Below are 13183 nucleotides of genomic sequence, written 5' to 3' on the forward strand. Positions count from 1 at the left end.
TTTTTTTTAAAAGGGCTTCACTTTTTCTTTGATAGGCAAACCTGCCACTCGTTTAGCATCTTTTTACTAATCAAGAGATTCTCCAACTTAAGCAATTGGTCATACACGCCGACCATGAATGGCAGCTGGAGTCCCACCGAATCAGTTTCTAGCTCACAAATAAGGACTTAAAATCAGTGAGAAATTTCACTACAGATTTTTGACCTCCATAAAATAGTGAGGTATGGACTCGTTGCCTTGAGTTAATGTACCAGTCTAGTTCTCCAACATAATTCGTTTGTGAAAATAATGTTGTGGAGTCCTCCCATGCTTGTTTTGAGGTTTTGACTTCTCATATGTGCCCCAGCAACTTTTTTGGGTAGAGGCTTTAGTGACAGTCTTTCTTGCTTTTCCTCTCCACTTTTTTGCCGAATCAATTGGCAACGAATACGATGGAAGTAGGAATCCTTAAATAACTCCAATAACCACAGTTATTTTAGTTTTAGATTCTCAAAGCTACTAATGTAATTGCTAAATCTGCCATGACTCTTCCTTTCACAAAGGAAAATCTCTCGTGGAGCAAAATAGCAGTTACAAAGACTACAATTGCTTGTAGAGTAAAGACATAAACAACTCTCTCCTTTAAATGTTATAATACAGTCAAACAAGTGAAAAATTGATGCATCCGTAGGATAGTCAAATTTAGCTTTGACACCAACTAAGTTATAGGCCTCAGTACAAGTAAAGATTGCACCACCGAATTTTCACAGCACTTCTGCACTTAGTTACAAACCTTAGAAAAAATTCGGCAGCGCCCTGAGATGCACATATATTTGAATAAAGAGAAATCCTAATTCTCAAAAACCAGCAGGTGAAACCTTTTTAATAAACCTTCATAACCTTCTTGAGACAAAGAGAGGGAGCAAATGCTTCAGTATGGCATAGAATGAGCAAAGAGAACTTTTTTCACACTATCTATCAGCTATTCATTTATAGTTTTCTCTAAGTGCCTCAACAGGACAATCATTTATGGCTGATACCAACCATATTTAAGCGCGCTAGTTATGCAGCTAGTCAAGAAGCCAAACATGGCTGCAATGCTACGTACCTATCCAGACACCACAGGAAGGGGTCATATGACTTCTTATGCAGCTGCTTGGCAAAAGCTAGCCAGAATCAGCAGACTGCCTAAATAATGAGCTAGACAATGACCTCATTGTAACAATCAACTTCCAAGATAAAAGGTTAGTTGTATAGAACCTAAGTACTTACCCAAACAAAGACATGCATTACAAGTTTCAGAAAGTTTTATAATTCCCGTGAAATAGGCCTCACCCTACATATGGCAGCGTGATAGTATTCACCTATTACTTAACCTTCAGCCTAGATCATTCAATAGCATGTAGCAGCGCATTTGCATTGACTTATTACATTACTTGATTTCGGGCCTAGGTCCTTGAAAACTTGTCACTCGTGGTTGTGAAGATGATAAACCCTATGTGCATGAAAAGAATTCAGAGAGATGCGACAAGAACTGTTCATGGTTAGAATGAAGATCTTGGAAAACGTAGTAGGTTGTGGGAACATGGGAACAGGAGAAAAGCTTGCAAGCATTGAGCAATGGCTGAGAAATACAAACACCAAATTTTCAATTTTGACTGTGTCATGGAGTGCATCTGTTATTGAGATCAATCCTTGTCGACAGGCCAAAGCATACAACATATTGGTTTCTTTTTCAGGAGTATCAGAGTTGAACATTAACTCTCATGCAGCACTGTACAAAGTTAGTTGATAAACCTGGAGAATGCCAACTTCATTGCTAGACCTAATGGCCAATGTCATGGCTGCCCAACCGCATGAAAGCAGAATTAGACAAGTTCACAGACAGCAAGGATGGTGGCCGCCGAACACAGTAAGGCATGAAGGTAAGAGCATTCTCCAAAGATTTAGCACTGTTGGGTTCACGTAGAAGCTTTGCTAATCCAAAAAAAATGTTGGGCTAAGAATTCTCCAAAGAACTTTTACATTCTTACCATGTCAAGTAGCTGCAGATGCTGGTGCCGGTAAGTTCAGTTATGAATATTTATTTACATATGTTGGTTATGTCTATGTACATATAAATGAAGCTTTGCCACATGTATGGAAGAATTACATGTACTTGAGTGGGACGTATAATAGACATCATGTATAAACAGCTGCATCTGCACCTGCAGCCCAGTTGACTTCGGTGGAGCAACTTGTTTGCTTCGACTCAAAACAGCCCCCAGTGTCAAGGTTTTTTTCTGTAACCATTCTTAAGAAGGTAGTATTCTCAGGCCTGAAGTCTACTGCATCCCACTGTCGAGCACTTGATAAGTCTACCCAATAAATCAATGGAATCAGGCAGCTTTTCAATCCTTGACCGGTCCAAAACCAAAATGGTCAGGCTCCTGGCATTGCCAATAGCAGTAGGTAATCTTTCCAACTTACTGTCACTCAAGTCCAATTTCCTGAGGTTGGTCAAGGCGCAGACAGAATCTGGCAGTCGAGCAAATGTTGTACCTTTCAGGTGAAGAGCTAATAATGATGGAAGACCGCCAACAGAATCTGGTAACTTGTGCAGTGCCTTACACTGATCGGCACTCAGTATCTCAAGTTTCCCCAGGCATCCCAAGGAATCAGGCAAATAATTGAGCATGGAACACCCAGCCAATAGAAGTTTCGTGAGAGCTGGCAATTTACAGATTGACTCTGGTAAGTTTTTCAGATGGGAGCAGTTTGAGAGATTAATGGTTTCGAGGGAATTCAACCCAAAGAAACAATCTGGAAATTTAACTAGATTGCTGCAATCCTTCATATTCAATAAGACTAGCTTCTTCAAACCCGCAATTGATGGATGTATCTCTTCCAACTTTGAGCAACCTTCAAGAATCAGCAGCTTCATGTTAGGGAACATAGACAAACCTTCTGTGCTGGAAAGCTTATCACAGCCGCTAAGATTAAGGACCTTCAACTGAGTGAAAACCTGTCAGCACAAAGGAAAACAACTTCTTAGGGTTTCATCTATAAAAAATGGCAGAATCTAAGAGAACTTCTCTTACTACCGACTTGATTTTCTTGCCAAGACCACTTCCAAAGTGGAAACCTTCCCCAAAGTCGAGTAATCTTGCTGTGGGACAGGTCAAGTACCACCATATTTTGAAGTTTGAGACTGGAAAGTGATTTCAAAGGGGAACCATGCCACTCCATCCATCTTAGATTGTGTGCAAGACGGCTGAGTTTGGAACAGAAGCTGATGCTACTGGGTTGTGCAATATCATTCCTAACATTCACGCCTTCCACATGCTTCATCTTCTACAACAATATTGAAAATTAGTAAGCAAAGATCCTGCCGTGAAAGGAGATACAACTAACATAACTGGCCAGTATAAAACTAAAATCAGTAGAGCTTGTGCCATCTATTTTCTGAACCACTGCTGGGTAGCTCTTATAACCAATAAACCAATAAAGGGTCATCTAGCCAGATGTAGCAGGGGCTATGGTGATCCCTATCTCATTAGAAAAGCACCAACAGAATATACAAGGGCAAAGACTTTTTCTTCCAAATTGTACAAAAATAATTGGTACTAACATGCCAAACAACAAAAAAAATGCAGAAGTGAATAAAACCTATGCAATTATGGCTCTTACTTCTTTATCATTCAATATGCTCACCACTTCATTATGCCCCCACAGCCTACTATCATCTTGAACAATTGCTCTCCCCATGTCTCGTATCAGATCATGCATCTCAAGCCTATTCTCATCATTGATTTTTATTAGGCACCTGTTTGACAGCGCTCTGATTGCATCAATACTGTTCTCCCATATGTAGCACGCAATTTCGCTATGCATGCCAACATAAAAGCATGCTATGTCAACAAATACGCCTTCATGGCCACTGCCTTGAAGTTCCTTGCAGCTCAACTCCAAAATCTGTTTGATATCTCCAGGTATAGATATCCTCCACTTGCCCACGGACGTTCTCCATTCTGACTTATCTCTCCTTAGACGCAGTAAGCCTCCCAAAAGCTGAAGAGCTAAAGGCATGTTACACGCATACCTTAGGACCTCCTTCAGAAGCCCTTCATAACCTGGTTCACACTGATGTGTCTCGAAGGCGTGATAACTAAGTAGTTCAAGCGAATGTTTCTCGCTTAATTTTTCAACTAGGTAGACGTAAAGGCCTGATTTAAATTTATGATATGTGCGCATATCCTGCTTTGTGGTTGTGACGATAATTCTACTCCCACTTCCAAACCACTCTGGATCTCCAGCCAACGCGTCAACTTGATCCTCGTGATTCACATCATCAAGGATAATAAGTGCCTTCTTACATGGAAGTCTTTCAGAAAGCAGGATTTTACCTTTGGTGACTAGTTTTACATCTTCTTGACAATTTACAATCTCTTTGAGTAACTGCACCTGGCACCCGCAGAGATCCTTCCTTTTAACCTTCTCAAGAAAAGAACAAGCTTCAAAATTTCTGGAGACATGGTTGAAGACAGCTTTGGCGAGAGTTGTCTTCCCAATGCCATCCATACCATACATACAAACCATTCGTACATGGTCGCTGTCTTCAATAGCCAATAGCTGTGTTATTTCTTCCACACGCTCACTGATTCCAACATGGTACCCTATGTCATGGTGAATCTTCATCCCTTGAATGAGTCTTTCACAATTTTGTTGATGTGAAATCCCTCACGGCTGCAGTGTAAACGTTCTACAACATCAAATTGCAGGAAGAAGGAACACATCAAATTAGAATGAGGCATTCCTAAGACACTGGTGAGATGAAAATTTCATGATCCCTTCGTGATATTGCAAAAGCCTATCAATCCTCTGGCTGCCGACTCATTGAAAATCACTGTAGATGATGGTTTCTCTAGTGCTTCATGCCAGAAGCCAAATCCCTAAGACACTTTCTCCCTTGGAGAGAGATCCCCATTTGCAAAAGAACATCACTGCGTAGGTTGTCCTTTTCTTGTTCGTTTTTAGCGTCTCGCTATGATTTGTCTTGCTAATGATGGAAAATCCTCCTAGGGTCAGAGACCATTAGACCCCCTAACGGATTGGTTCTGCCACGATCTAGAGAAGGATGCGGAGTGGAGAAAGCCATAGGACCTGACGCAGGATCTTCACCACAAACCCTTCGTGGCTTCCCTCTGAGTCTCACCTACTCCACCTGGCCATGGGTTCCTGCCATTGATCCCCACTTTCAAAGCCGTAAACCTGCGTTTCACGGACCAAGATGGGAATTCAAGATTGGATTCGAAATGGCTAATGTCAGAAGAAATTAATCCGATCCTAGAAATTTCTGTTCCCCTGAAAAAACAATTTCGTTTTGTGTTTGAGAAGCTACGAATCTTATGCTGAAGACATATCGTCTCATAGTTCAGAAAGACGTTTACTGAATAATATTGCGCATGTCTCAAAACAACTCATCTAGATCGCAGGCAAACTCAATAACATCAGAAACTTCACTTGATTAATTTAATTTAGACGGGGGTTCTGTTGTGTTTCCTTATTTCGAATTTTGATTCAAGAATGAAAAAATTCCAGAATCATAATTCCTCTTCAAACTGGAATGAAATCAAAATTCCTAATTTTCGTTTCCTAATTCCAGAAACAAAAGACCTAGTTTGTTTAATAATTCTAATTTTTTAAAACTTGAGCATTTTGACTCTAAAATTCAATGATTCTAGGTATATAAAACGCCCGAAATCCTGTAATTGTTGGGTCGGGTCCAGCCTCAAAACTCGACCCGGCCCGTCACTTAAGTGACGGCCGGGAGAAAGGAAGGGCACCCGATGGTGCCCCTTCCTCACGCGTCCTCTCTCACGTCTCTCTCTTTATCTCTTTTGGGGAAAAAGAGAAGGGAAACCTCTTGTGGCTGCATACGAGAGGAGGAGGAGAAGGAGAAGAAGAAGAGGAAGGCAAGGAAGAGAAGAGGAGAAGCAAGGCGCGTGGGTCGATTGACACGCCAAGAAGAAAGATGAAAGACAAAGAAGGAAAAATGAAGGGAGTCTTCGTTAGGTGATTTCTTTCTTGAATCTTTGGAGCTCTTTCTTTCATTCGCATAACAAAATGGTATCAACGCCAGGTTGGTTGTGTGCATTCTTATTAAAGGATGTAGTCGACCCCCACTAGGATGGTCTCTTTAAATGAGAACAATTGGACTATATGGAAAGCGAAAATGAAAGATTTGTTGTATTGTAAAGACTTATATGCACCCATTGAGAACCAAAAGCCAGCGAATATGACAGATGAAAAATGGAAGTTATTGGATAGAAAAACCATTGGCACCATCAGACAATGGTTAGATGACTGTGTTTTTCATTGGGTATCCGCAGAGACGAGCACGAAGTCGTTATGGCAGAAGTTGCATGATCTTTACGAGAGGAAAACAGCTGGGAACAAGGCTTTCTTGATTAGGCAATTGGTAAATCTTAAACTTAGAGAGGGAAAACCAGTGTAGAGCATTTGAATGAAGTGCAGAGCATAATCAATCAGTTGTCAGCCATAAAAATGATATTAGATGATGAGTTACAGGCACTCTTGTTGCTTAGTTCTCTTCCCGACAGTTGGAAGACTTTAGTTGTTTCTTTGAGCAACTCCGCTCCAGATGGTGTGCTTACGATGAAGCATGTAACCAGCAGCATTCTAAATGAAGAAACAAGGAGAAAGTCTCTTGGTACTGGTAGCTCGCAAGTGTTAGTGATGGAAGACAGGGACAGATAGAAGAACCGTAACAAATGGCATGATAGGTCAAACTCTAGGTCTAAATCAAGACCCAAGATGACAGGTAAATGTTTTCACTGTGGTATTCCAGAGCACAAGAAGATTGATTGCAGGAAATTGAAAGAAGAAAAAGAGCGTAAAATGAAGACTCAAGAGAATGTGAAGCCAAAAGAGTACACTGCAGTTGCTTCAGATGATGAGGTAGTGTTATTTTTATCTGAAGAAAATGATTATCTTACAGTTCAGAATGGTGATTCTACATGGATTTTAGATACAGGGGCATCATATCATGCCACACCATGTAGAGAGTTATTCTTATCCTACAGAGCAGATGATTTTGGAGTAGTTCACATGGGCAACAGTGACACTTGGAAGATTGTTGGGATAGGAGATGTTTGCATTCAGACAAGCACAAGATGCAAGTTGACTTTGAGAGATGTGAGACATGTTCCAGACTTGAGAATGAATTTGATTTCTGCAGGAAGACTAAGTGAACATGGATATTGTACTTCGTTTAGTCAGACAGGTTGGAAACTTACCAAGGGGGCACTAGTGTTAGCTAGAGGTGACAGATTTGGCTCTTTGTATGGGATGAAGTCTCGAATCAGTAGTGTGGATGTCAATGCAGTTACTGGTGCTACTTCGTCAGATTTGTGGTATAAGAGGTTAGGTCACATGAGTCAAAGAGGAATCGACTTGCTCACCAAGAAGAATTTGTTACCAAAGGCAGATGGTGCACAGATATCTCCATATGATCATTGTTTGGTTGATAAGTTGCATCGAGTTTCCTTTCAGAAAAAGTGCTCTTCAAAAACTAAACATGTTTTAGATTTAATTTATTCAGATGTATGTGGACCTATAAATGTAAAATCTAAAGGTGGAGCATCCTATTTTGTTACATTTATTGATGATGCATCTAGGAAGGTGTAGGCCTTTACATTGAAAAGCAAAAGTGAAATAAGTAGTATCTTTATGACTTTTCATGCAGCGGTTGAGCGCGAGACTGGTAAGAAGATGAAGAGACTGCGTACAGATAATGGTGGTGAGTACATAGCATCTTCTTTACGAGATTATTGTCTAAAGCACGATATTAGACATGAAAAGACAGTTCCTTATACTCCACAGCATAACGGAGTTGCAGAAAAGATGAATAAAACAATAATTGAGAGAGTTAGAAGTTTGTTATCTAGCTCTAAGTTGCCTAAGTATTTTTGGGTAGAGACAATGCGTACTGCAGTTTATTTAATAAACAGGTCTTCTTTAGTGTCTCTAGATGGAGACATTCTACAAAGAGTTTGGTCAGATGAAGAGGTTAAGTATGATCACCTCAGAGTTTTTGGTTGCAAAGCGTTTATGCATGTACCTAAAGAACATATGACCAAATTAGATGATAAAGCTATTCCTCTAATATTTCTTGGTTATGGAGATGATGAATTTGGTTACAGGTTATGAGATCCAAAGAATGACAAAATCTACAGGAGTCATGATGTTGTCTTCAGAGAGGATCAGACTATTGAAGATGTCATGGGAGACACGAAGTCAAGTGTGAATGCTAGTGGTATTCATGAGCCAACTTATGCAGAACTTGAAGAACTTTCATCTGAGCATGGTGAGACTGATGATGATGTAGAGGAAAAGGAAAGAGAGGTAGATGAGCAGTATACAGATGGCAGCCCTATGGAGACTCAAACTGATCATGAGCATGAGTTGGAGGGGGAGCTTCCTCCGCATTCAGAACCAATTAAGGAGCAATTGGAAAGAGGTAAAAGAACACGCATACCATCTACTAGATATTCTACTGATGAATATATTATGTTTACAGATAGTGGAGAGCCAGAATGCTATGTAGAGGTGCTAGATGATGTGCATAAAGATGAATGGATTAAAACTATGAAGGATGAGATGAATTCTTTATACAAGAATCACACTTTTGATTTGGTAGAGCTACCAAAATATAAGAAAGTGTTGCAGAACAAGTGAGTCTATAAGCTTAAAAATGAAGGTCAAGGCAAGTTGAGATACAAAGCTCGGTTAGTGGTGAAAGGTTTCAAGCAGGAAAGAGATATTGATTTTGATGAAATTTTTTCTCCTGTTGTTAAAATATCATCTATCAGGGTAATACTTGGTTTGGTAGCTTGTCTAGACTTGGAGTTGGAGCAGTTAGATGTAAAAACTGCTTTTCTTCATGAAGATCTAGAGGAAGAAATCTACATGACACAACCAAAAGGTTTTGTGGTTGCCAGGAAGAAACACATGGTTTGTAAGTTGAAGAAGAGCTTGTATGGACTTAAACAAGCACCTAGACAGTGATACAAAAAATTTGATGCATTTATGATAAATCAAAAGTATCGCAGGTCAGCCGTAGATCATTGTGTCTACATCAGAGAGTTCTCATCAGGTAGCTTCATTATCTTGTTGTTATATGTAGATGACATGCTTATTGTTGGACAGGATTGTCAATTGATTGGCCAATTGAAGATCGATATGGACAAGTTATTTGATATGAAAGACTTGGGGCCAGCACAACAATTGTTAGGCATGAGGATTGTTCGTGATAGAAAGACCAAGAAGTTTGGTTATCACAAGAGAAATACATTGAGAAGGTGTTTAGCAAGTTCAACATGAAAGATGCCAAAACTGTAAGTACACCTTTAGCAGCACATTTTAAATTGAAAAATGAGCAATGTCCTTCTTCAGCAGATGAGAAAGAAAGAATGGAGAATGTTCCATATGCCTCCGCAGTAGGGAGTCTCATGTATGCTATGGTTTGCACACGCTCAGACTTGGCTTATGCAGTTGGTGTAGTTAGCAGGTTCTTGTCAAATCCAGGCAAGGAGCATTGGGCAACAGTGAAGTGGATCCTAAGGTATCTGAAAAGTACTTCCACTTACTGTTTATGTTTTGGTGAATCTAATCCAAAGATACAAGGATTTATTGATGCAGGCATGGCACGTGATTTGAACTCTAGGAAGTCTCTTTCTGGTTATGTTTTTACTTTTGCAGGGGGAGTTGTATCATGACAGTCCAGGTTGCAGAAGTGTGTTGCTCTTTCCACTACAGAGGCAGAATATATTACAGCAACTGAAGCTTGTAAAGAGTTGTTGTGGATGAAAAGTTTTCTTCATGATATAGGACTTAGTCAGAAGACCTATGTGTTGCATTGTGATATCCAAAACGCTATACACTTGGCGAAGAATTCAGCGTTCCACTCAGTTAGAGAAGATACAGACAGAGAAGAATCCTGTAGATATGATGACGAAGTCTCTACCGAAGGAGAAACATGGCATGTGTAGAGACCTAGTTGGGATGACTGTCTTTAAAGCAGTGTATTAATTTTGTTCTTTTTGCAGGTATGTTCCCTCTCTTGAGGTTAGAGGGAAAGTTTGTTGGGTTCGGTCCAGCCTCAAGACCCGACCCTACCCATCACTTAAGTGACGGGCGGGAGAAAGGAAGGGCACCCGATGGTGCCCCTTCCTCACGCGTCCTCTCTCACGTCTCTCTCTCTCGTTATCTCTTTTGGGGAAAAAGAGAAGGGAAACCTCTTGTGGCTGCATACGGGAGGAGGAGGAGAAGGAGAAGGAGAAGAAGAAGAGGAAGGCAAGGAAGAGAAGAGGAGAAGCAAGGCGCGTGGGTCGATTGGCACGCCAAGAAGAAAGAGGAAAGACAAAGAAGGAAAAATGAAGGGAGTTTTCGTTGGGTGATTTCTTTCTTGAATCTTTGGGGCTCTTTCTTTCATTCGCATAACAGTAATAACTTGAAAGCTGATAAATGGAAAAGAGAGAGAGAGAGAGAGAGAGAGAGAGAGCATACCCTTCAACCGCATATCCAGCTTTCCTACCGATTGATCTCACAGGAGCCTTCCATGATTGAGATGAAGCAGATGCGCCATTTTGCTCTATTTCTTCTTCCTTCGTACCCTTGTGATAGAAATTCTGAAGAAGTCGATCCTTCTAAGGAGGAGCCAAAGCTGACTTGTGTGGAAGATGAAGCTTTCTCTTTCGCTTCCTAGGACAAGAATTATTTTGTTGCAACTTATAATTTTACTATTTCCAAAAATGAGCTTCATATTTTTCAATATGCTGTTAAAAAGGTTAATGTTACATGAGTTAACATAAAGCTTGAGTAGTGGGTCCGGCAGCTCGATGTTTGAAACCCGAGCTTGAACTCAACTCGGTTCAATTAAAAAATATATATATATTATATTTTTAAAATTAAAATAAACATTTTAAATATAAAATATATTTTATTATATATATTAGTTAAATAAAAATAATATTAAATAATTTGTGAGGGAGTCCGAGCGGAGCTGATCGGACTGGGTACCATGCCCACCCTAGTTAACGGGAATGGCGTCAGAAGACGCAAAAGAGTTTCCCTCTCTTATGGAATATGCACATGAAATTGAAGAGGGATGACAAGGAAAATCCCAATTTACTTTATGTGTTACAAAATCAATTTTCTAAATTTTCAAAACATATTTACTTTATATTCGATATTTCACTAAGAATTAGTGAGGAACCACGATTTCATATCATCTTCTCGTTGTGGCATCTTTTCTCTAACAAACAAGTTCCCTGTACTTTTACAATTGATATAACCTTTCCATGAATGAAAGAATCTTTTTTTATCTATGATACATGCTTGTTTGATTGGATAAGTCAAGTTCCATTTCAATTGAATTGGTTGTAATGTTTTCCATGTGTCAATGTTGTGTTTTCTTTCCCTCATTTTAATTAGTCATCCAAACATAATAAATGCTATCCTTGTTGTAGTCCAAAATACTTAAGAAAATTAAATTGTTTTGGAGTTCATAAATGTGATGCACCTCGAGTGTTCTGATAACGTTGTCAAACATTATATTTTTAATTATACTATCCCTGGCAACTGCAATGGTCCTATTATCTTCCAAGGTCACAGTACCACCACCCATTGAGCACATATGTGGAAAGTACAACCAAGAATCAAGTATTTGACAATCTCCAGTGGTGGTAGTAGAGACTGACATGACACTCTCACTATCAACAGTCTCCTCTTGATCAACATCAACTGTCTCATTAGAAGACTCTGCTAGCATTTTATTTTTCCCCCTTTAGTTTGGACAATCTTTATAGATGTGCCCCTTTTGATTGCACAACATAACATTTTGGGTTTGTTCATTAATTTGGATTCTGATTTTGGCCTACCCTTCTTTCCAAACTCTATTTTACAATTCCACCTTTCAGTATCAGGCCATTTGGCCAATCCTCGCTATGAGTTTTTAATACTTGCCTTTTCAAGTTTCATCTCCTCAGGGTTCAAGGAAGACTTGACATCTTATATACAAATATCATCTTTCCCATATAGGAAAATATCAACAAAATTCTTTAGGCTTTGTTGCTAAAAAGGAGTTATATATTCTCGTTCTGCTCCCGTTCCTGTGAGCTTCCTTGCGATCCTTGCCTTCCGGTGACCTTTTTTTTTTGGTCGCATTTTTCTCTTCTTTGGTTGCATCCACCACCAACTGATTGTGGCATTGTCACCAGTGGGCCGATTTTCTAATGATCAGGAAACATCTGCTCATTGTCCAGCGACATGGGTGGTTGAACTTTCTTCGGCGGAGGAGAAACATAAAATTAAAAGATGGAACTTGGAAGCAGCAAGTTCTGATCCGCTCTGGCAGATGCAATGGTTTCTTACCTCCTGACTGAAAGGAAAAACACAAAGCCCGAACAACTAAGGCAAGAGTGTTCATAGAGCAAGGAAATTAGGTATGTTCCTCCCTCTTTTTTTGTTCCCCTGTTTCCCCTTCAATTTTCTGAGGATAGAAATAGGGTGTCTAGCTACCTTAGCCTCCGCTGGACGGCTGCTATTCTATGTTGTCCAGATGTTCCCGTGCAGGAGCATCAAGGGTTAGTGTTAATCCTATTTTTTGGAGTTACTAGAATCAAATTTATTGTGGTTTTAGCATGTTTTTTTCTAATTCAATCCTTACTGCTTCAGATTGGTCGACTGACGAGTTCTCTTTGCAGTGGATCCCATTCCTCTCTACAAACCTATTTTCATGAGTTACGATTTCCGTTATTGTTGACCTTCAGAACTATTTGACTACGCTATTAAATGTGCCCCTCCTTGTAGCATGTGTAATGGAGGTTTCGAGGCATTCAGCAATAACGATGACAACGAATCACCAATGGATAAGGAAACAAAGTAAATCTAGAGACAAAGGATTTACTATATAGGAGGCTCTCTAATACATAATTAGATCACTCTGCCAGAAGCAGAACAGCAGATTCCGAAGGAGCACTGAAGAAACTCACAGCACGTGCTAGACAATGCAAGCCTCTTCGAGGAAATCATACTCGTGTCCTGCAGTTCAAGCAAGGGGCCTTCTATGAAGACGAAGATTACTGGCAGATTACATTATGCTTGAGATTCTCTAAAATGCTGATGAAGAAATTGATGGGCT

At 39.9% G+C, this 13183-nt stretch overlaps 1 protein-coding gene across 4 annotated transcripts; it reads right to left on the bottom strand.

The window, feature by feature from the left end:
- Nucleotides 1-1985: 1985 nt before the first annotated feature.
- On the bottom strand, nt 1986-5261 carry LOC116249292 (disease resistance protein RUN1-like). Of its 4 annotated transcripts, none has more exons than XM_050075815.1 (3): nt 3673-5261; nt 3067-3309; nt 1986-2983 (listed from the first exon to the last, which is right to left on the bottom strand). In XM_050075815.1, the coding sequence occupies exons 1-3, from the start codon at nt 4654-4656 to the stop codon at nt 2291-2293; spliced, it is 1920 nt and encodes a 639-aa protein (XP_049931772.1). In that variant the 5' UTR covers nt 4657-5261; the 3' UTR covers nt 1986-2290. The 4 variants fall into 4 exon arrangements, with proteins under 4 accessions (XP_049931772.1, XP_031478379.1, XP_031478378.1 ...); XM_031622519.2 differs by having other exon boundaries at nt 3067-3312; nt 3673-5260; XM_031622518.2 differs by having other exon boundaries at nt 3649-5260.
- Nucleotides 5262-13183: the final 7922 nt, after the last annotated feature.

The sequence above is a fragment of the Nymphaea colorata genome, chromosome 2, assembly GCF_008831285.2.
Source record: "Nymphaea colorata isolate Beijing-Zhang1983 chromosome 2, ASM883128v2, whole genome shotgun sequence".
Lineage (NCBI taxonomy): Eukaryota > Viridiplantae > Streptophyta > Magnoliopsida > Nymphaeales > Nymphaeaceae > Nymphaea > Nymphaea colorata.